General features: G+C 35.9%; 1 protein-coding gene across 1 annotated transcript; it reads right to left on the bottom strand.

Moving 5' to 3' along the window:
• Nucleotides 1-23,037, bottom strand: LOC125279295 (integrin alpha-M-like). Its single transcript, XM_048208803.1, has 18 exons — nt 22,912-23,037; nt 21,720-21,840; nt 9,522-9,625; nt 9,336-9,406; nt 8,924-9,038; nt 8,686-8,816; nt 8,445-8,590; nt 7,947-8,097; nt 6,622-6,772; nt 6,400-6,473; nt 5,447-5,564; nt 5,233-5,366; nt 3,462-3,608; nt 3,140-3,340; nt 2,826-2,959; nt 2,602-2,738; nt 417-568; nt 1-222 (listed from the first exon to the last, which is right to left on the bottom strand). Exons 1-18 carry the CDS (start codon nt 22,949-22,951, stop codon nt 1-3), a joined length of 2,349 nt encoding a protein of 782 aa, XP_048064760.1. The 5' UTR covers nt 22,952-23,037.
• Nucleotides 23,038-25,206: the final 2,169 nt, after the last annotated feature.

The raw sequence follows: 25,206 nt of genomic DNA, 5'->3' as shown, positions 1-25,206 counted from the left end.
TTAACATTTTGCAGACTTTTCAAGATATAGATAAACTTTTGACCACAACCGTACACAATTTAAAATAAACATTGTTTTGCCTTCTCTTACATTGTGGTCTGTGGTGGTCTTTATCTCTGGCAGCAGTATTGGCTTTATGTTTTGCATTGATCTGGATGGTAGACCCTCAAAAGTGAACATCAGCTGATTGGACACTGGGTTCAGAGCATCTTCTGAGAAAGCCTGAGAGGGCAAGAATAGATAAATGACAATAATTTACAGTAAAATCAAGATTGTCAGTTTGTATTGCTACATTGTTGCATCTTAGAAGGTACAAGATTTAATTATTCCCATTGAGATTTCATTCTTACAGCTAGAATAACTGACAAAAGAGTGAGATAAGAAAAAAGTATTGTCAAAAAGTGGTTCAGACTTACGTCTATAAAGAAAGGATGACTTCTGCAAGCTTCTGCATTCATTACAACTTTCAACACATTACTGAGGAGCCGGTTTTCAGTTAAGAAGTATGCTCGATATTTCTGTCGCTTGGCATCCAGCATTATGGTGTAATTAATATTTGCAGATAGGTCTAGATAAAGAACATCAAACAGTCTTTATATATATATATATATATATATATATATATATATATATATATATATATATAAATAAATATAATATGTGTGTGTGTAATACATGGACATTTTTTTACATTTCAAAAGTTTTAATATTCTTTTAAAGGTGCACTATATAATATTTTCTGCCGCTAGAAGCCTGTTCAAAACAAAGGCGTAGCTTGATGACGGCAAGTTTGAGTGCAGATTCTTGGGACATGGTCTTCACCTCAGCAGTCGGTGGAAAAAAATTGGGATATGACTCAGGAAGTGTCACGATTCCTGTCAGTTCCTGGACTTCAATTCCCATAATCCTCCCTGCCAGTCACATGCACACATTCCACACCAATAATCAATTGCCACATACAGCTGAAGCACATTATCTGGACTATTTAAGACTCACTCACACACCACCTCATTGCGAAGTCTTGTTTTACCCCTGTGTACAATTCCGAGCGTTTCCCTGTATTGCCTGCTTGTTTCTGATCCTGTTTGTCTTTCGTTTACAACCCTCTGCTGCCTGCCTTTGGACTGTGTATTGTTTCCTGACCTTGTGAGTGATTTCTGCCTGCCCCGATCTACTGCCGTTATCCTGACCACGTTTCTGCCTGTCCCTTGCTGTTCCTGTTTGCCCCTGCTTTGACCCTGCCTGTAGGACCACGCTCACTTTTAATAAAGCATTGCGAATGGATCCCTGCCTGAGTCCTGCTTTGTTACAGGAAGAAATCATGTTCATGGATGCGATTATTAACGTTATTGTAGTATGAAGCAGAGCAGGACCGAGTGTTGTGGGAGCTGAACGAGGCCGCTGGAGCGATTGCACAACACACGAGCAGTGGAACTTTTATTATGCCACAGTCCACTTTTTCCGGTCATGAGGTAACATAGCTCTGTCATATTAGATACATATTAGATGCATTTGTGTTGAAATTGATGTTATAACGTTACTCTGTGCATTCGCTCGGCGGCTGCTGTGAGACACTTGTTTGAGACACACTGCAGTAAGATCGATTTTACAATATAATAAATACTGGATGGCTTGTGTTGATAAATGGCATGCAATTAATTTTAAAACGTATTGTATGATAGAGAAAATTCTGTATTACTGTTACTAAAAATAAAGCTGCATCTGATTATGCTATGTTAGCTACTTGACAAAATAGTGTTTTTCTCTGAGGCATGATAAAGCATGGTACTCGCAAAAAATCAAGAAAATTAGATTTAAACAATAAGATTAACCGTGCTGAGCTATATAACAATAATTCGTTTTCTGTCTTTAAATATATTTCTGTCTTTAAATATATCAAAACAGTTGTTCCCTTGTCTATTAAAACATGTAAATATTAAAGTGTCTTTGGTGTTTACATGGTTTCTACAAAATAAAACCGGAAACCGAGGGTAACACGGGTATGACGCCATTGACAGGCGACTCCTCACACGTCCTCACACGATCCTTGGTTAAAATTGCAAATTTGCAATTTTCTCATTTACAAATAGGTGGAAACATTTGGGATGTTGTAAGTACTCAAGTGAACAAAATATATAACCTGGCCTAGTGGTTTCTGGATATTTTACTGTAAAAATTCTTATATATTGCACCTTTAAGTGTAGTACTCTGTAAATCAAAGATAAAATATTTATATTTTTCTAACATATTTATATAATTACATTGGCATTCAAAAGTTTTGAGAGCGGTAAGATTTTCAAGATTTAAGTTTTTGAAAGAAGTCAATTATGTTCACCAAGACTGCATTTATTTGATCAAAAATACAGTAAATATTGTGAACTATTATTACAATTTAAAATAATTATTTTGTATTTACATATAAAAATTATATAAAATTAATATATAATATAAAATTATAACTTTTAAAGTTATAGTTTGTGCCACTAATGACATCAAACAGAATTTGAAAAATAAGGCATGAGAAACTAGATACACATTGAAAAATTTACACACTTCAACATTAACTACAATATGAAAGAATGTTTCTGATTTTGGATAAACCTTTTATGCTGGAACTGTATGGACGCATGGTGAAACACACTTTGATGGTGTTTTCCAGTGACTGGTCTGTTTCACCGGTTGGTATTTTGGTTGGGTTGTAAGTTACTTTGGTTTCCAAGCGCATTATGGGTCTGGACCTGAATGATCCACATATAACACATATGAATGATCATGGCTGAAAGTGTATTTCTGTATATTTTAATTCTTTATAACAGAAAACAGACCTGAGAAGAAGAACTGCTCCCTTGGACCCAACAGCAATATCAGGAAGGCCGTCTTGACTCTGGTCTAGAGAAGACTGACTCAATGAAATCCCAAAGAACTGCAAACCTGATCGCACAGACGATCCAACAATCCTCTGTTTCATTCAAGAGGGAATGAAAGAGTTAACAAAAAATATTACAATATTAAAGCCTATGAAGCGAGTCAAGGAAAAGTAATGCAAGAAAGGTGACACTTGAGGTTGAATAAATAATGACAGAATTAATTTTTAAGCAAACTATCACTTTAAACTGCCACCAGCCCACATCTTTTTCACCTGTGAGTATTTTGAATTGATCGCTCCATCTTTCCCATTGAAGATGTAGATGCTGCCCTGTCCATCCTCCTCTAAAGGAGCTCCAATCAGCACATCCATGAAACCATCACCATCCAGATCTGCTGGACTGGCCAGAGAAGAGCCAAACCGACCCCTCTGACCTGCCATGCCCACCAGTGTATCCGTAGAAATTGCGTTTGCCTATGAAGATATAACAGAGAGAGCAGAAACGGTCAAATAGACACAAATGTACATTTATTCAATCTCGATGAACTCTTTTTAAAAATGTTAGTCTTAATTGAATCTCCAAATAATCACTGACCCGACGTGTGAAGATGTAAACAAACACTATGCCCTCCCGGTCAGACTCCATGTATGTTGGAGCCGATACCAAAAGTAGGTCTGTATTGGAGTCATTTTTCAAATCGACCACACACACCTCAGCTCCAAAATATGAGCCAATCTGAGGCTGAGAAGAGAGGAAATTAAGCAATACATACATTTTGTGCTTTGCAAAGTTTGCTGCTTCAGTTGTTGTGGTGTCGATTAACATTGTTTCTAGATTATTGTGCAGAGTGATCAGATGCATTTTAAATACTTGCAAAAAGCTTAATTGACAAAAAAAAAAAAAAGAAAAAAAAGCGCACCTTTTCACAAAAACCCAAATCTATCTGTTTTTTGGCCCTGGCACAAAATGACCAGCTAACATCATTTCACTAATCATATCATCACCACATGGGAAAGTGTGAACAAGTTCTAGTCAGGAGAAATCCAGGTGCGCCATTGGCATGGGGGACAGGGGGGTCAGGACCCCCGCAGTTTTGAAAAGACAGAAATCGCCCCCCGCACTTTTGATAAGGGCTGCTTCAATGAGTCACAATATATCGTCTTTTAGCTTAGGATATTTTCTTTCAAATGAGACCATTTTCACGTTTCTGTGAGCTTTCGTTTGTAAATAATCAACTGTTTTGTCGCAAATGTGAAGAAGAGGAAATGCGCTCTCTAACGGAGAAACACGCGATCTCCAAGCAATCGATCACAGCGTGCTAACGTTTTAGGACAGGTCGATGGTATAAATCGTGGCCGAACGTTAGCGTTTGTCAGTCAAGCCAAACCGTCCATTTAGAAACCAAGAAATTTGACACTTTAAGGTAAGGAGGCTGATCTCTCAGGTTGATGCGTGAGCTGGCTTGACTGACTTGAAGTTTTCGTGAGGATTTGTAGTTTATGGACTGTTTTGATTTCAGTAATTACATCTAGAAAGTTAAAAGCATTGATGGCATCTATAAAAGAGATATCTAAAAGCGAAACGAAAGTTATTGCTCCGACCGGCGACACAGTGGGGAGGACGCATGAGAGGAGACCTGCGCTTTTAATTGGTATGTGTATACTGTATCAGTGGCATGCACTTTGATCGCGAAAGTGAAAGTGCCCTTTGCGGTCGCATCGCGGTGCCCCCGCGTTCCCATTTCTCTCGATGTGAACTGTGAGATCCAGTCCATTACAATTTAGGGCCCTGGTATACTTCATTTCCCGCATTCCGCGAGCCTTTCAAAGAAACTCCACTTGTGCACCATCCGTGGTCATAACAATAACAATAACAATCTAACCCCCCCCCCCCCCCCCCCATTTTGGTCCCCCCACTTTGAAAATGTCTCCTGCGCCCCTGGAGAAATCACTCTATCATTCTGATGGGATTAAAAGAGCAGACTGATTGCGATGACTGATTGGTATTGGTTACCATCCTTGGCCTCAGGTGTCACTTTCACTATCCATCTTGCCAGAGCAAATTGCAGAGGTTATGAATAAGGGTCAACAATGTAAATATTGACTCTTTGGATATATTGAATGTTTTTGCCAATAAAAGTCTTTAAAACATGAAATTCTTATCATTGTTTTCCAGTACACCAAGTGAAAAAATAATCTGCAAATACTGAAGCAGCAAACTTTGCAAAACACACAATTTATGTCACTGTCAATACTTTTGCCCATGGCTGTAGTTTACTATACATCTATTTTGATCTCTCTTACTTTCATTTGCTTGCATTAATGTGTGAAGTGCTAATATTTTGCACAAATATGAGTCTTACAACCTTAGGAGGATCCAGTTGTTTTACATCACTTCGATCAATTCTTGAAACAGTAACTTGTCCCTTATGCTTGTGTCTTGGTGCTCCCATGACTGCATACTTTGCTCCTGACATTGTTGCTATTGCCAAGGAATAACCTGTGAAGAAAATAGACTTGAAAATATTCTGATGTATTTTGACTGATTAATATTGATTTACACAATCGTAGAGATCTCACCTAAATAACTGTCATGCTCACTTCCAGCTTGAAAGACAGCTGAATTATCATTTGGTTTGTACAGCTGATATCCACCCTTCGACTGGAAAGCTCCCACTGCAGTCATTATCATATCTGTCTGGATGCAGATAATATCACATGATTAAGGTTCATAAACATAAGTTAACTACATTAGTTAACATGAATTAATAATGAGCTGCACTTCTACAGCATTTTTCAATCTTCGTTAATGTTAATTTCAACACTAATTATTAAAATCAAGAGTTGTATTATTTGTTAACATTAGTTAATGCACTGAACTAACATGAACAAACTATGAACAGTTGGATTTTCATTAACTAATGTTAACAAATATTAACAAATTCAATATTTCTCATGGTTAGTTCATGTAAGTTAATACATTAAATAATGTTAACAAAAGAACCTTATTGTAAAGTGTTACCAGAATTTTAAATAGAAATGCTTAAAAATAATCTTTACAAATAAGTTTAAAAGCATACAAATTCAATGGTGTGTTTTTTATTGAATTTGAAGAGTAGTTCAACATGAGTCAAACATCATGAATATCTATCGTTGCAAATAATGTCTATAAAAAGCCTTGATAAATAAACACAAACAGCTAGATTTGGCCTGATGCAAGTGCACTTCCAGGTTGTTTTTAAAGCACTTTGCAGAAAACTTATGGTTTCAAAGCAGTTTTACAAAGAATGACACATTTCAAGAGCAGTTAATTTGACCTGATGTAATTCAGTTAAATTGTATTAATGGTAAAATTAAGTAAATTGTTGTTCAAACAATATAATACTGACAATAAGATTAAAATCTGCTTGAAAATTGAAAATTGCTATGTTGGAAATAGCATGCAAAGGCATGAATTAAATTAAACTTTTTCATTTCCATACATTGTCTCTTTCATTAGTTTGGTGTTAAATAAGTTAAATACACAGAATTACATTTGAAGTAACTGCTGCACTAAACCCGTCCTGTGCAAACTCCATTTGAGATGAATCTCCAGAGGTCTGGGTTCCTTTAACAAATAAGCAACAGCACAGTTAACTATATATTTATTATTTTAAATCAACACAATAAACAAAGTAACTTTGCTCACATGACAGCTGATGAATGTAAAATGTAAACATTCTGTCTGTCATTTTTCATTCCCTCTGCAAACATACCTTCAATGGCGATAATGTTCTCTTTGAGTTTTTCACGAATGCTTTCCAGCGTGTCGAAATCAGTTACTCTGAACACATGATTATCTGTGGGTAAAGATGCAATAGTTGCTAGCTCCCTTCTTGCTTTACCACTATTAAAAGCATTGCCAACCTAAGAAAAAAAAAAAATCAATGGAGATAACTGTAACACTTCATAAATCTAACGATTTTATAACATTTTTGTTTTTAAATAAAATGTTTTTTTATACCCTTATTTATATATATATATATATATATATATATATATATATATATATATTTTTTTTTTTATTAATAAAGTGGATAGATCACAAAAAAATCTTCTTTTACTCGCCACTGTGTCATTCCAAAATTGTATGGCTTTCTTTCTACTATTAAAGGGTTAGTTCACCCAAAAATGAAAATTCTGTCATTAATTACTCACTCTCATGTCGTTCCACACCCGTAAGACCTTCATTCATCTTCTGAACAATTAAGATATTTTTCATGAAATCCAAGAGTTTTGTTTTTTTATCCCCCATAGAAAGCAACATAATTACCATCATTCAAGGTCCAGAAAAGTAGTAAAGACATATAAAATCCATGTGACTGCAATGGTTCAACCTTAATGTAATGAAGTGACGAGAATACTTTTTGTGCACAAAAACAAAACAAAAATAACAACTTTATCTCCCCTGTCATTCTCCTACGCTGTTTGCATTGCAGACAGTGCAGCGCTTCTGTGTTCTACATCAGAATGTCGGCTCATTATTGGCTGGCTCCTGTGTCAGCATCACGCGCATGCGTTGTGCTGATCACATGATCAGCTTTGGCCAATACTGAACCAGCGTTCTGATGTAGAAGCTGGAAGTGCTGAACATAAACAGCATAGGAGAATGACAGCAGAGTAAAACATGACTGAAATTTTTCATTTTTGGGTGAACTAACCCTTTAAATGCAAAGGAAGATATTTTGAAGAATGTTTCTGTTGTTTTTGTCCATACAATGACAAGACAACACTGGACAACATTGACTTTTATTGTAAGGGCAAAACAAGACATTCTTCTTGTCAAGTTTGGAATGACATGATGGTGAGTAGATGACTGAAGCAACATTTTAAGAGGAACAGTAATTTTTATGCACAATACTTTCACAATGGCTATCATATCAGACAAATCATATCAGGAATGGACGCATGTTGATTTTGCCTGAGCATCTAGATCTGAATCAGTATAAATTAAAGCAGTTTTTACTGGTTTTTGCACAACTAATATAGTTGTCTTTTTTTATCTAAAAGAGGCAAAATATGAATGTAAATCAAATCTTACCCCAATAGCATATCGTATTATATTTTTAGCTTGAGCTTGTTGAACAGCAGCAGTCAAATCATTTGGATCAGTTGATGCACCATCCGTGATAACAACCAAAATTTTACTGGCTGATGGTCTTGCACCTCCACTACTGACGAATAATTCATTACTATTGAAAACATAAAAAAGTAAAAAAATATTTAATCAATAATACAATTATGCAACTGTTTAGGATTTCTTATTAAGCTTTGTCTTTGAAACCTTCTTCAAATTATTAAGTGCTGTAAAACCTTTATTTCACACTCAAAAACAGCAAAAGACTTAGTAGTAGTATGTGTATCCATTCATTTATGCATTTAATTTTGTGTGCTTTTTGCATGTTTGCTCAGACACCTATCAGTTTGTTTAGTTGCATTATCACTAAAATTCATCTTCATTCCAAGTCTTTCTGTCAGAAGTAATATTACTTTTAATGCCATAGATAAAAGAATTGAAATATCAGCAGACATGTCTCACACAAGATGTCTTATAGCTGCTGCAGTCCGAGTTACTCCTCCCCGTTGGGATATCTGATTCACTGCATCTTGCCATGCCATGGCGTATTTGACTTGTTGAAACTTGTAATGAATGAAACATTGTGTAGAAAACTGTGCAATGGCAAACTGTAAGACAGACAGATGGATTTAGTTTCTCACGCTATGAACGTTAGGGGCAAAAAATCATGCATAAGCTAAATCATAATAAATGCATTGATTACCTGTGTATCACGTTCTATAAAACTTTTGATCATTTCTATAACAAAAGCCTTCATCTTATCAAAATCCACAGAGCCTACACTTCCAGATCCATCAAGTAAAAAAGCAATGTCAATTTGTGATGTTGGGCATTCTGAGGTTGGAGAAATGAATAATTGCATCATATTTTCATTTAATCATGTCATACAGTATATACAGTATGAATAATATTTGCTTTGATTTGGTAAACCATAAATGTACCTCTCAGAGTCTCTGGCACAGATCTGCTCACAGTATTATCTGGATTGATTTTAAAGCACATTCCATTGTAAGTGGTTATTGCATCACAGTTCTTAGGTATGGTTGGACCACAAACCTGAGAGAAATTAAGATTTTATTTTCAACATGACAAACTCTAATATGAACATTAGTGTAAAATTTGGAGAAGCAAAAATTCTTAGTTATTTTGGACATCTTTTAGACTGTCTGCAAATTGTAGGTTTCAACTCTAGCAAATGATAATCTAATTAAAATGATCTAAATATAGACAAGCACCAAATCTAGCATGTTTTTGCAGTAAAATTGGTTGCATTTTTGGAATATCATAACATAATTTAGCATTAAGATTTTATATTCTTACAAAAACAGAGATTATTTAAAATATGACACTTACCACTGCTCTTGAAGACTGAAGATCTAGAGACATTGAAAGTCCAAGGGACATGTTGATAGCCTCATTGGTGACTTTTGAATTAAAAAAATGTGGATTTTTATTTTTATTTTTTAGAAAAACTAATATGGATAATGAAACTAGTATCTGATATTAAATGCTTGTAAGCATAATTTAAAAACTAAGTACCAGTAATGGGCAGTGGCTTGCAGTTTCCTTCAGTCACAGCACAGCGATATATTTGTCCTCTTCGAGTTTGACTGAGTTGTATTAAAGGATCACTCACAAACAGACTGAAAGAAGACAGGAGGAATATGAGAACATGTTAAATAATTTGGTTGGTTGGGTATGCTGTTTGAGCATGATGCAAAATCCTTTGAATGTATTACAAAATTGTGTTTTAATTAAGGGTGTGAATTTTTTGATTGTCCTCCAGGTTTTGATGCAGTATGTTAATTCTTTTTTTGTGTGTGTGTGTGTTTGTGTGTTTTAATTTTTCTGTACAGCACTTTGGTTGTAACCTCTGTTGTTTTGAAATGTGCTTTATGAATCAATAAACTAAACTAAACTAAAATCTTATGGTACAGAAAAAAACACACATCAGAAAAACATCAGTTCACCAATTGCCAGACATTTTCATGACTGTAATCATGATATAAAACAGTTCATTCATATAGGAATTGAAAAAGTAGCAAAGAAGAGGTGGACATGTAGAAAAAAAATACAATGGATACTGGATGCATCAGTTGAAGTATATGTTTCCTCTGGGTCTTAATGAAAACCTCTTGTCATGATACTGATCTGAGACTCGAAGACTGAGGATCCACATGCAGTAATTTATTAGAAGGGTAATCCAAAACACTGCTTCAGGAAGCTTCGGAGCATTATGAATCAGTGCATAGAATCAGCTGTTCGGAGCGCCAAAGTCACATGATTTCAGCTGTTGGCAGTTTGACACGCGATCTGAATCATAATTCGACACACTGATTCATTTGTGCTCCGAATCTTCCTGAAGCAGTGTTTTGAAATCGGCCATCAGTCGTTATTTAGTTTTTATTTTCAGTTTTTTGGTGCTCCAAAAATATTCTTGTCACTTTATAATACCACTGTACTCACATGAACCGATTTAAATATGTTTTTAGTACATTAATGGATCTTGAGAGAGGAAGTGTCATTGCTCCCTATGTAGGCCTCACTGAGCCATCAGATTTCAACAAAATATCTTGATTTGTGTTCTGAAGATTAACGAAGGTTTTACGGGTGTGGAACGGCATGAGGGTGAGTAATAAATGACAGAATTTTCATTTTTGGGTGAAAAAACCTTTAAGGCGGGTGCACACTGAGCCATTTTGGCCACGATTTGGTCATCTGAGACCAATTTTGAGAATCCTAAAAGATTCATATAATCCTAAGAAAAAAAATCTTTAGTCTTTGATCGCTAGTTTGACCATGTTCACTGACAACCAATTACATTTACATTTACATTTATTCATTTGGCAGACGCTTTTATCCAAAGCGACTTACAAGTGAAGAATACAACAAGCGAGTCATCATGAAGAGGCATACAGACAAGAAGTGCTCACAATGAAAGTTTCAGACATTACTCAGAGTATCATAAGCTACAATGGAGAGGGATTAAAGGAAGTGAAAGAATAGGTAATGAAAGGATAGGATTTTTTTTTTTTTTTAAGATGAGGTTAAGTGCTCACGAAAGCTGTCTTTCAGCTGTCTTTTGAATATTGCCAGGGATTCTGCATTCCGGATGAAGGCAGGAAGACACAACACAGAGCAGTGAACGAGAATGATTAATGACCGTTGCGATCAAATTTGACCTCCAATGAAATTCTGGCAGTATCAGAAGATTTGGTGCACAGTCCTGCAGTGTGATTTCTCCTACGACAAACGTCAAATTGTTTCAAGATAAGCTGTGATCAAAATTAATGCTAGAGATTTCTTTGTCAGCCACCATTTCAATCCTGTCTGTAATGCAGCTCACTGTCACCGAATGTGTTTTGGGTCAATGATGTAAAACTCCGGACAAGTTTTTCAAGCTCGTGTCTGTTTTTAACGCGTCTTGACTGTCATACAGTCTGACATATAGGACAGCTGAGATCCCACAGTGTGACATGAGGATCATTTTCGTACAGTATGACCAGCAACAATCATACAGGACTATTATAAATCGTACAGTGTGCACCCGCCTTTAACATGAACATGAATACACTCACCAAACAATGGGTTAGACAAAGGAACAATGAAATATGAGGGCTATTTATACACAAAACTAATGAGCAAACAAGGGACACCTGTGCACCATCACAATATTCTTATACTTTCAGTTTTCTATCTATTAAACCTTTTTTCGGTCTTCTGGTTCACTGTGAATGTCACTAATTTTGTGCATTTTTTTCAGTTTCTGATAAGGATGACAGGAGAGATCAGCTTGAGGGCGACTTGTTTCAGATCTATGAGGAAGTCAGAGAAGCCACATAGCTGGAGAGTAGGCAGACAAACCTATAGAACTGAATGATGGGTTTATTGTTCATATTTTAAAATGAAGTTTCTATTAATTTCTACATTTATCGAAATGTAAGGATGATGAATCTATTCAGTGGAAAAGTTTAACACTTTATAAGGAAATATTTCTTGTCTTCTTTATATATCTATTCTATAATTTGGGGTTATTAATTTATTATTTTGTCATCAGTTAATCTTTACAGATTGTGTTAATGGATTACAACCCTGTCACACTGTTACAGTGTAGCTGTCGCTGTGTTGCTGTGTTGCTGGTGCGCTCACGTGTGTAACCACACTGTTGCACTACTTTACCAGATGGCGGACTACTCTGAGCTACACATCAGTACAGTTCCTCCAGTTCGCAGCTGTACTGAAATTGAGCAGAGCTGCCACAAACCCAGAACAAAGGTAAATTTAAGTGAATTTTTAAATTTAGGTTTTTAAGAATGAGTAATGGTTACTCCAGTGTTTTTCAATCACGTTCCTTGAGACACGTAAACTGTACATGTTTTAAATTTAACTCATAAGTTTGTTTCTAGACTAAAACCTAAAATGTGTCTGTTAGATAAATGAGCTGTCCAAGAAATGTACTGTTGGTATTTGACAGAGTATTTTATCTGTCTTATAGAAAACAACTGTAGAATTAGTTTGCTTGCTATAAAAGCTAGAAGTGTTTTGAGGATTTGATTTCTGAATCAGGGTATCTTCCGTTCATTCATGGTTTGATTTGATATTGAAATCAGAAAAATTAGAAAACCGCACTTTTTTTCGTTTTTCATTTTCAAAATGAAAACGAAAAAACAAAAAATTGGCTTGATTTTTCTTTTTTCGTTCTGGGGTTGGAAACAAATAGGCAGTTTGAATATTCAATCTCTATATGTGGGCGGGAATGAAACGCCTCTTTCCGCTGATTGGTCAACCAGACGTCAAACCATGTCACGTCATCAGTTGTTCATCGGTTCAGCTCAACAGAATAAAAGTCCCTCGTTCTACCGCTGTACTGATTCTTAACGCGTTTATTCTACATTTTATCTCTTTCTCATCAAATAGCCAGACTAGTGAATGTTGACACAAATCGTTCTGATGCAGAGTCAGGGCTTAATTCTGTGTAGACATTTTCATCACGTGAAATATTAGTTTATCTCATAAATATTAATTTACTTTGCAGCTGCACACAACTACCCCCAGCCAACAACTTTGATACATTGAGTGTAGAAATGTCTTTTTTTGTGTATTTTACAGTCACAGCACATCTATTATGCCTTATGTTTTTTTTTTTTTTTTCATAGAGAAGTGTAGGACATGTCAAATGTCAAATATTAAGTTATCCTTCTGTTTCATAATATATGTATGTAATAGGCAACATGCTATTTTTTTTTCCTTTTCTTAAAGCTATAACTTTTGTTTAAGGCAATATTCTGAGTTTATTTCATTAATATTGAGTATTAACGAATGTCACACAAACCGGTGTTTTAATTTCTCTGCCGACTAAACTTCCAATGCATATCAGAACCGTTGTGTGACTGACTCCTAGCGCACAGAGCAGTGTTTCATTCCTGAATGAATCAGAGACTTTGAACAAATCAGTTGACTGAGTGATTCAATGGCCCAAAAGATTATAGAGCTCCAATTGATATATTCTTGAATGAATCAGCGTTTTGAATGAATCGCTTAAATAAATGACTCAATCATTAACACAAAGACTTGCTGACACCTACTGGCGACATTAATTTCATAATCCAATTATCGTTTCATTTTGTCATTTACATGTGTAAAACATTAATATCATTACATTATGCAATTGTAATTCGTACACATATACTGCCCTCTCTGAGCAATCTAACAACTCATAAATCTAAAAGCAACTTCAGGTGCTGCTTCTTTGACACCTTTGTTTGATACTGATTTAATTGGTAACAACCTATAGCATCATATTATTGTAATTTAAATGACAAAATTTAAGAACTTAACATTAAAGAAAGCATACATATCTAATAAGATTAGGAAAAAAATCCTAAAATCCCCTGTAAATTAATTAATCAATTACAGTTAATTTCTGACACAGACAGATGACAATAAATAGACTATTAAATACTCTTTATCTCATTATTGTTAGTGTTATTTCAAGGTTTTGATATATAGCCTAATATTGATAAAGTATAATTGATATCTTCTTAAGAGAGCACTATTATGGTTATTTTTTAACACTGTTTTAACATTTTCCCCTTTACTTATTTATTTATTTTACTTTTTTTAAATGTGTGATAGCCTATTTCAAATGGGCATAAACGAGTTCACCTTGTCATCAAATCATCCAATTCGCATTTTAAGTCCATCTCTCTATAGCACCGCTTTGATGAACTAATAACATGTAATATATTTTCATATCTGTCATATTTCAAATTCATCCCAGATCCCAAAACTCAGGGTGTTGTCTGCATATTTACATCGATAGGCTACAGATTTGCACTTTTTAATTCAATGTGTGCCTATACATTCACTGCCCAGTGCGTCGAGCAGCTTCGCTAGATTTTTATAGTTGGTCACTTCAATAAAACAGTCATTGTGCTAACGTTGTAGAATGGGAGTAATTGTGTGCAGCTGCAAAGTAAATTAATATTTGATGAGAGAGAGATAAAATGTAGAATAAAAGTGTTAAGAATCCGTACAGCTGTAGAGCGAGGGACTTTTATTCTGTTGATCTGAACCGATGAACAACTGATGACGACATGGTTTGACGTCTGGTTGACCAATCAGCGGAAAGAGGCGTTTCATTCCCGCCCACATGTAGAGATCGAATATTCAAACTGGTTATTTGTTTCCTACCCCAGAACGAAAAAAGAAAAATCAAGCCAATTTTTTGTTTTTTCGTTTTCATTTTAAAAATGAAAAATTAAAAAAAGTGTGGTTTTCTCATTTTTCTGATTTCAATATCAAATCAAAACATGAATGAACGGAAGATACCCTGATTATTTATGTTTCATTGGTATTCGATTCAATTCAAGAACGATTTTTGGAAATTCAGAACAATTCAATTTGAGATGATTCACATTAAAATTCGATGCGATTTGATTAATTTGATTCGATTCTGCATTTTAATATGCATTCATAGGGTTATTGAAATGCATCCCAAACAAAGCCCGCTTTGTTCTCTTTATTTGGAACATATTCCTGTTTTACGATGATTCAGAAAAAGCGCTGGGTATCTACTGTTGCTATAGTAACGAACACAACTTTAATGTGGGTCCGTGTACGTTTTGATAGTTTGTTTTCCAATTTGAAATGAAATATGCAGAAACGAGAAAACGGTCGTTTCCCGTTTTTTCGTTTGTTAAAAAAAAACGGAAAAACGAGATTTTGACTCGATTTTCGTTTTTTTCGGGTCACGGATAGAAAACGGAAACACGACTTCAAAACTCGTTTTCCACATGTGGGCGGTCATTACACGCCCCTTTCAGCCGATTGGTCAATCAAATCTGAGCCAGTGACATCATCTTCAGTTCGTTCAACAAAATAATAGTCCTCTGCCGCTATATCAGTAGATGTCATAAATCGGCTTTCTTCTGTGCAACCTAACGCGTATTTCACAGAAATATGTTTGCACAGATAAAAAAAGTTTAAAAAACCTACAGTAAATTTAATTAAGTCTGTTTTTAAGCTGTCATTGTTTTTTTAAAATGTAAAATGTAAATGCCTCTACATCTGTTGCAAGCGCATGACATCCTTTGGGATACTGCACCGATCAATAGGCTATACATAATGATAGACTATTCTCTATAGATCAGTGGCTACTGCACTCATTTTTTTTCTTATTTTAATGTTTTGTTTACATTTTATACATTTAAATTCAATCATTTAGCAGACGCATTCCTTGCAGTAGGCTATATAGTAGACTATGCAGTCATATTAGAAAATAGGCTGTCCACTGTGTGGCAACACCTAATAGCCTAACGGTATCACCATCGGGGGGCTTTTTAGTTTTCCTTACTTATAAATGGCCATGCAGATTTTATCTCTTAAATTAAACAATTTATGAACACAGTGAACATTATTATATGTCACAGTTTACTTGCTATCCTCACTTTTTCTGTCTTTCCTTCGCTTTTGAATTAATTAAATGGCCCTGAACATTTTACTTTCAATTTCGATTTAACGGCAATTGGCGATTCTGCGTCAACTGCTTTAGTGGACAACAGCAAAACAAAAACTCTCGTATATTAAACATAGAACTTTTATTATCTTTGTAATTATTTTATTATCTTTTATTATCTTTGTAATTATTTTATTTTGTAAATATTCATGGCTTAAACAGCGGGAAAATTTACTGTATGCATATATGATAAATGTCTGTGAATCATTAAAAAAAAATCCCAGGGGGTTAGTTTTAGCCTACATGAACAAATAGCAGAATAAACAACAGAACATGAGGATTCATCATCATCACGCACCTGCCGCGCTTCTGTGAACGGGGAAAAAAGGATTCAATTATATAAAACGAATAAATAGCCTATGCGCGAAATTTATTTCACTTAAGTAATTAACATATTACCAAAATGAAAGGGGGAAAAAATGCGACAATATGAGTGTCGGTTCATTTTTGAGAAGTTCACAGAAAGGAAACCGAGACGGCAGAAAATGTCTTTGTTCATCTAACGAGCAATGTTTTGTTATTGTGAGTGTACAAAAATAATAGGCCTATTTAACCCTTCGCAGATTCGAATGGTGTTACATATATTTGACCATAAATGTCTGAGTATTTTAAGTTGTTTCCGCTTTTATAAGAAAATTCGAGTGAACGCGTCGGCGCCTAACGCGCACACACATCAGTTTTAGTAACCTGACATCACAGCCTGTTAACTGTCAAAATAACATAGCCTATTTAACCAAATATATAAAAAGTTATACTGCTCATTTTAAGTAGTCTGTAGGCTACAATAAAAGCGTTCAAATAATAAATATAGTTTAGCCTCCCAATCGTGAATATTGAAACATTTGGATTTGTGTCAAATTAGAGAGGTAGTTATAACGCCGGTTTCTGTTTCAGTTCAGCTTTAAATTAATTCGTTTTATATATATTATTTTTGTCATAACTAAAATAGCTATGTAGCTGTAATTTTGATCTTTAATGTTTGATCTTTATATATTCCCTCAGTCTTTTAACCAAAGGGTTATTAACATTAGCCTATATTCAGCAGGCAATAGGCTATATAAAATAAATAGAGAGATGAGCTATTGTTCGTTTTTCAAAACTGCTTACACTACTTATTTATTGTGATTTATTCTATTTATTCAAAATAGAATAAAATAAAAACTAGTTTTTTTTTTTTTTTTTTTTTTTTTTTAAATCTGTGCTTTTCATCCGCTCCTCTGTGTGGGTAGCGCAGTTTCACCATGCATATTAAACTACAAACCGCATTACAACAGTCTGTGTGCTGATTAACATTTCTGAAATAAATATTTCTGTGAAATAAGCGTTAGGTTGCACAGAAGAAAGCCGATTTATGACATCTACTGATATAGCAGGAGAGGACTGTTATTTTGTTGAACGAACTGAAGATGACGTCACTGGCTCAGATTTGATTGACCAATCGGCTGAAAGGGGCGTGTAATGACCGCCCACATGTGGAAAACGAGTTTTGAAGTCGTGTTTCCGTTTTCTATCCATGACCCGAAAAAACGGAAAATCGAGTCAAAATCTCGTTTTTCCGTTTTTTTTTAACAAACGAAAAAACGGGAAACGACTGTTTTCTCGTTTCTGTGTATTTCATTTCAAATTGGAAAACAAACTATCAAAACGTACACGGACCAATGTGCATCTGATAGATAAACCATGCGCTCTTATTTCAGTATTGTTAATGTTGTAGTTATTTCAGCACTTTCCTTCGCACATTCAGTTTAACAACATAAAGTTAAATTTTTTATTGTTCATTGGAACTATGCTTATGCATTTAGACACTTACATTATGTGTTTGCTCCATCCATGCATAAGAGAGCTGTCATCTGCTCATGTGAATAGCAGTGGCCATCCTGAGGAAAGCTCAAACGTGGGCTGCTCAAAAAGGTGTTGATGAGAGCTACGGACGGAGCGCGAGCACAATCCAGTGAAAAGCGGTAAAGAGTGCAGCGCGTATCTGTGAAGGAGAGCTGTATGAGCGCGAATGACGGCGCACAACATCTCCATCAATTCGTGCATGTAGTGATTTAATGTTTAGGTATTTTTAAAAACATGTTTCGAGATTGATACATATGCATCGTCAGGATTTGTAATCAATGCATTGAGAAAACGAGTGAATCGTTACAGCCCTAGTCAGATGTGTCTGAGAAGTTAACTTGGCCACTAAGCATATTTTGCTGGTAATTTTCCACCAGACAACAGATGGCCATGAAATGAAATGTTAAGCGTGTCATGTGTTACGTCCCCAGCTAGTCTAGGGTTTAGGGGACAAGTAACAGAATAAATATGGTGTGATGTGTGGAGGCAGCAAGGTGCAATTCCCAACCCAAGGGCTTTAACAAAGACCAAAGGCAACTCAATATCAAAAACAAGTTCATTTATTATACATTTGTGGGAGGATTAAGGCTTCAGGAGGGGGCAAGGCCAAAATAACAAACATAAACCCTCTAACTATTTAGGGAGAAACTAACTAATCTACAAAAGAAAAGAAACCAAAATACAATAATACGCTAACTCCCTAACTAGCTTAAACAAGAGAAAACAAGATATAAAGAAAATGGCACCCACCTCTCTACTAACCCTTCCCCAAATAATTGACAAGATAAACTTAGGTAGAGGAAAACAATAACAAAAGTATATACAAAAGAAAAGAACTTACAAAACATAAGGGTTTTCTGGTAGCACCAAAGTACAACAAAAAGTGTCAACACAATGACACTAAAGGGAAAGAAAAACAATTCAATCAACGAGATATAAATCAAAAACAACTAACAAGGCTTTCTGGGTTGGAAAAAAGAAGCCTCACGATGCAGCCTCCACACACACACACACACACCCAGCTCTGTGCACTGGTGCTGCTTAAATCCCCACAGCTCCCTCTCCTCCTCCAATCACATCGGATAACCAATTATTGATCATTGGAGTCAGGTGGTAGCCATTACTTCCTGCTTATGGAAGGAGAGAGAGAGAGAAAGAGAGAGGACAGGAAGAAAAATAAAAACAAAGCAAAAACATACGTCCTTGGACGTAACACATGTGAAGGCTTCTTGCCTCTGGGGAGTGTTGATTGTGTTTGCTACAATGTTTCATTTTGCCTGTGGGAGAATTCCACCATGAGAAATTACATCAAAAGTAGTTAGCAGTCGGCCACCCTTACAAAGAGAAATATCTCGTGCATAAGCAACACCTGCAGTTTGATTGGTGAAGTGACTGTGGTGAAAATGTTGGGGAGTACGTGGGAGACTCAAAGAGGAGAAAGAGAATAGAGCCCCTGTAAATGAGATCATGGAAAAGAACTGTAGGGGTGGATCTTACACTGTTTTAACATAAGAAAAATGTATAAAAACTGTGCCCTGGCTAGAGAGATTTAGATGTGGAGCTGGCATCTCACTTTGTTGCTTGTCAATAAAGTTAAACTCCTGGGACCTGGACATTCAACTCTGAGGGCCCTATAATACACCCGGCGCAATGAGACGCAAGGCGCAGCGCAAGTGTGTTTGCTAGTTTGCGTCCGGCGCCGTTCGCGTTTTCCCGTTCAGCGCCACGTCCTTAAATTAGTAAATGCATTTGCGCCAGTTAGTGTGCCCATGGGCGTGCTGGTCTAAAAAAGAGGTGTGTTCAGGCGCATTGCCGGCGCATTGCTATTTTAAGGAGCTGAAAATAGACTGCGCCATAGACCAACTCAAACCTGGTCTAAAGTCAATGGCGCAATATTTTTTTGTTAGAGCGCGTTGGTAGAAACTGCGCCTCTGGGCGCGTCCACAGTGCGCGTTGACTTTGCTTATTACACACAGGGATGCGCATCACACAAACATGCCAAATATTAAAAACAAAAGGATTACAGTGTAAAAGAATATTATTGTGTAGGCTACATAAATATAAGAATGTAATGATGAATAGTCATTGCGTGTATTAGAATTAGGCTACCTATTTTCAATTCAGCCTATTACTACTTATAATGATGAACGAAATTGGCTAATTAATTGAACAATCATGCCAATACACACACACATATATATTAACTGACTCATCGCACGAGCAGATCGGTTTCTTCGCTTGAAAAGCGTTCAGCTTTTCCGCCAACAAATTCCGCCATGTAAATAGCAATCCGCCATGGCGCGAATGCATCTCGCTCTTAAAGGGAATGGGAGATGACACTCTGATTGGTTTATTGAACGTTACGCCCATTACTCATTAAGAGAATAGGGACAACCCATTTCAAAAATGCGCCCCGGCGCACGGACCGTTTTTCCGTCGTTAAAATAGCAAAAGTGGATTTGGACACGCCCTGAGTGCACCTGCGCCGTGCGCTTTACACTTTGCGTTTAGATCGTTAAAATAGGGCCCTGAGAGTTTTCATTGAGACCAGAACTGAAGAAACATCGAATTTGCCACAACAGTATGCCTCTAGGAAAAGGGTTGGCTGAAACTGGCTTATCCTAATATGCCCACTTGGTATTCTTAGGGAGTCCAGCAAAGTCCTGTCAGTGGCTGCTAATGGCTTAAGGTGCACACTGCAATTAATTACAAATTTAATGTAGTATAATAATAATATGCGATTTTTCACCATTTTTTTATTTATTTATTTATTCTTTTTTTTTTTTTTTTTTTTTTTTGTCATTTACTGACCCTCATGTCATTCCAAACCTGTATGACTGACTTTCTTCTGTGGAACACAAAAGGAGATGTTAAGCAGAATGACAGGCTTAGTAACCAGTCACTTTCTTTACATCTTTTTTCCATACAATAAAGATAATGGTGACTGAGTTTGTCTTACATCTTCTTTTGTGTTCCACAGCAGATTATTGGTCTAGAATGGCAAGAGGGTGAGTGAATGATGACATTAATGTTTGAATGAAATCTCTTTAAATGGCAATGAGAAATAGTTTTAAAGGTGCAGAGTGTAAAGTTTTTCGTCTGAGACAGAAGAGAGTAGCCAGTCAAGCAAACACGGGCACCTTTTTTGGGCACCTTTTTTGATACTACTTTTGATTTCAGTGGAACCCATGGGTGTTGGAACCATTGTATGTGAGTCATGTTACACTGTGAATGTAGTCATTGTATCTAACCAAAAGCTTTAGTTTGTTTGGTTTCCTCTTAAGCGTAGTTGTTTTTCATTATGAATATATTAATATGTGAAATGTTGTCATGTGCATTTGAGTTATTTTTGGCAGTGTTTTTCTCATAGATGCATGTTTGAATGTGGGCAATGTGTGAAAGCAGAAAGCTCATACATGGCAGAAATAGACCAAGAGGTCATTTAAAGGAAGTTCACACTTGTTGAAGTTTGCTCTTGCCTTAAAAGGACATTTTGTATCTTCATCCGTATCATAAGTCAATCTGTAAATCTGTAAATTCAATGTTTGTCAACATGGGGTGCAACAAAAGAGACAATTTGACAATGATGATTCAGAAATCACACAAACTAAACACTTCGATAACTAGTATAATTCTTCAACATGGACAATGAAGCACGAAATCTATAATCTGGGTTTTTCTCAATGTAGAAGCATCTATTTCTTATTTACACCTAAAGATCACTTTAAAACAAAACAAACAATAGCAGTTGACTGACTATTAGTAAGGCGGTTTCTTTTCATGTCTCATTGGGCAGTGTGGTGAGTACTGGAAGTGGTAAATGTGCTTTCCAAACAATGCAATCCCCCCCCCCTTTTCTGTGGTTATGTTGCTCTCACCTTGTGTCTTTCTGTATCACCTTATAGCCAAAGGCAACATTTTGACTCTGTGAAGGTGAAGGTGGAGTGAAGGTTTTCCAGGTAACAGGATCAATGTTAAAAGCCATCACCGACTGAGATGCTTAAGTGTTCAGAAGTGATTAAAAAAAAAGACTGAATTACTAACTAGAAACAGTAATTTTACAATTGAAATATTGTTTGCTGATTGGTCAATACAACATTATAGCCATGCTAAAATACATTCTATAGTAACAGATGTCAGTTCAGCAGCTGCTGGTCATTTCACTGTGTAGCACCAATAAAGGCAATTATGTAATAAGAAAACATAAAAATGTTTTGTAACATTAAAAAAAGAAAAGAAAAGAAAAGAAAGAAAACAAAAAAAAAAGAAAGAAAAGAAAAGAAAAGAAAAGGAAAAAAGTAAAAACTCAAAATTCTGTTTAGGCATTGTGCCTAAAAAACTTTAATTTGTTTGGTTTCCTCTTAAATGTAATTGTTTTTCATTAGGAACATATTAATATATGAAAAGCTGTCAAGTGCATTTGAGTTGAGTTTTAGTTTTTGCAGTGCTATTTTCGTAGATGCATGTTTGAATGCGTGCAACATATGTGTGAACATATGAGTCAGAATTAGATGAGAGGGCATTTAAAAAAGTTGCCTAAGAAGGACTTTTTTTATCTTCATCCCTATCATATGTCTGTTCACAATATAATATATGCTATAACATTTGAAAGATTGTCAAGGTTTTTAACTCACAAGGCTGTCTGAAATGAGATGTGTCTAATGTCGTATGATCAACAGTGTTTCTGAATGTTGAGTAACTGTAAATTTACAGTAAAACAAAACTGTAAAAGCTTTAAACATAATTCCTATGACAGTTTTCTTTTTAAATCACTCATCCATCTATTCATGTACAACATGATTATTGCTATGCATTTTTAACAGCTTTAGATTTTAACAAATAACAAATAAAAAAAATATTAAGAGAATGTAAAGCAGCTTTTACCTGGCTAGATCATGTAACTAGTTAATTTTAAAGTATCTTATTGCCACTTACTGATTACAGTTGTACAAGAAGGGAAAAAAAAGGCTTAAGACTTGCAACACAAGAAGGCTAACAGAGAGGAAATAAACAGCTATTGAGGTAGTGACGGTGTGTTAAAAAATAACAAATACATAATAAAAGACTTACCACAAAAGATGTACAATCTGATACAGAACTTATGGTCCATTGTAACCTGCCAAATGTAGATATGGAGGACTTATGAGGTGAGACAGTCAAAGCAATAATGAAAGAGGAAAGTCCTAGAGGTGGTTCAAAAAAAGGGTGGGGGAGCATCTAACTAAAAAGGAAAAAACTATTTGAAAAAGAGGAAATGAGTACATTCAAGAAAGATGAAGCATAAGAGAATGCTCAAGATAAAATTAATAAAAAGTTATTAAATACACAGAATACATATTTATTTATTGAATTAAATCTAAAAAAAAAAAAAAAAAAAATCACCCACATTGTTCTGAACTCATTAAATAGTCAATGGTGTCTGTAGCGAGTCTGTTTAACCTAGGCTTTTTCCAGCACACAGCCAATTTAATCATATGTACACGATTATAGTTAGAAAGATGCAAGCTTTCTTTCTAAATGCCCAAAATACAGTGCCAGTTTAATAAACTTTTGTAAGCCAGTTTATTCACAACAAAAGCATCTAAAACTGCAATATTTAACATACATAACAACTGCAATGCATCCGATGTGTAAATAATACAATTTACACAAATAATCCAGTCACAATATTCATATTTTGGACACATGAGCCATTACCTAAACCTGCAGCTATTTGCTGCCATGCTGTGTTTTCTGCCTCTTATTTGCATGAATTTGAGAATGGAGGGCCCTGTTCCAAATGGTACACATTATGCACACTTGTGGCCTTGTGGACTAACAATGTGTGCCCATTAAGTCCACAAGACTGTTTGTAGGTTTCAGAAGGGTGCTCGCAAGCACCCCGTTTGAGGCCGATATGCACCCTTGAGGTGCATTTTTGCCGAGTCCACACTGAGGTGAGCTCGACAGCAGACTTTTACCCAATAGTCAAAGTGCCATTACATCACAAAAGTCTGAATTCAGAAGAAAAAGTTGCAGGTCTTAGGGTTCCATTTGCGACAGAGCCTCAATTTTTTTATGCTCTTCCATTGCTAACTTCCTTCCCTCTTCTGGACTGAGATGTATGTCATTGCTTATGTTGGACGAGTGCCCATTACCAGCGGAAGCTGAACAATGGGTTTAACAAAACACCCTACAGAATGTGAGAGAATGAACTTTTAGTTTCACTTTTGCCTCAGAGTATTGTTTGTTTGGCATAACACCACATTGTGAATCTTCAAAGGGGCAGTGGTGGCCTAATGGTTAGAGTGTAATCCAAAGGTCATGGGTTTGAGTCTCAGTACCAGCAGGATATGTAGGTACTCACCCTCATGTCATTCTACACCAGTAAGACATTCATTCATTTTCGCTCTCTAGAGCTCCGGTGGATATAAGTTGTGGGTTGCAGGCACTCTTTGAGCTCCTCATCAAATATCCTAAAGTGTGGATCTTTGTCAGTCCTCCTCTCCTCTCCTCTCCTAGAGCTCGGCAAGGCAGTAGGAAACACTGTGCTAGGTAGTTAGGCTCTCTTTTAGCTTCCCTGGACCATTAGTGTGTTAGGCCCCCTCTCAATCCAGCAGATGTGATTTAGGCCTCCACTCTGCAGAGCTTCGTGAACCAGCTCAAAGCATTTTCTTTTGAAACTGGTATGAACATTGTTAAGCTTCCTCTTAGAGATTCCTCTTCCTTTTTTTTGAGGCCTCCGTTCTTGAGAAGCTCTGACCTGTGATTGTCACTAGTGCACCAAAAGGATGAAGACTCTTTGAGTCTTTAGCCTTGTCCAAAAACCACACTTGCGGTCTTTGCACTTAACCACTTGTCTACTTGCATGACGTATTTCCTGTATTTGGCTCAAGTGGTCAAGTGGGCATGAAGACTGCAAGTGTGTGTAGAACATTTGATTGCCTGATGGGACACACTTATAGTCTTGCAAAAAAATGCAAGCGTTTACAGCTTTTTAAAAATGATTATTCTCAGTACTTTGCATTTTAAAATACAGCTCTAAATGTCTGTTCAGTGGTCGCTATGTAACTAACAGAAGAGACTATTTTAAAATTGTGGTGCTTCTTTAAGTGACAAACAGCAGTTGCAAATGTACAAAATACACATAGCGTACTCATCTTTGCATCAATAAAATGCACAACACTTTATATTTTACTAACAAAATTATACAGTATAATCAATTTAACTTATAGTCGTATGTTTTCCCTGACATCTCGCGATTTTGGGGCATGTGAGTTCCCGAACATAATGCATGATGGGATATGCTTAGCCTCGAATACTGCTTTTCTCTGAATTGCGATACATAAACTCGCAATTGCAAATTAAAAAGTCAGAATTATGATA

This window comes from Megalobrama amblycephala, linkage group LG12 (genome assembly GCF_018812025.1).
Source record: "Megalobrama amblycephala isolate DHTTF-2021 linkage group LG12, ASM1881202v1, whole genome shotgun sequence".
NCBI classification, from domain to species: domain Eukaryota; kingdom Metazoa; phylum Chordata; class Actinopteri; order Cypriniformes; family Xenocyprididae; genus Megalobrama; species Megalobrama amblycephala.
This window is presented reverse-complemented; position numbering and strand designations above follow the sequence as displayed.

What these genes read in the sequence shown, in the direction of transcription:
- LOC125279295 (XM_048208803.1), bottom strand. Translation starts at nt 22,951, where the DNA reads ATGGACCATAAGTTCTGTATCAGATTGTACATCTTTTGTG. An exon ending in CAAGCCACTGCCCATTACTG is followed by an intron (nt 9,407 to 9,521) that starts GTACTTAGTTTT and finishes TTAATTCAAAAG; the next exon opens with TCACCAATGAGGCTATCAAC. An exon ending in TGAGCATGACAGTTATTTAG is followed by an intron (nt 5,367 to 5,446) that starts GTGAGATCTCTA and finishes TTTTCTTCACAG; the next exon opens with GTTATTCCTTGGCAATAGCA.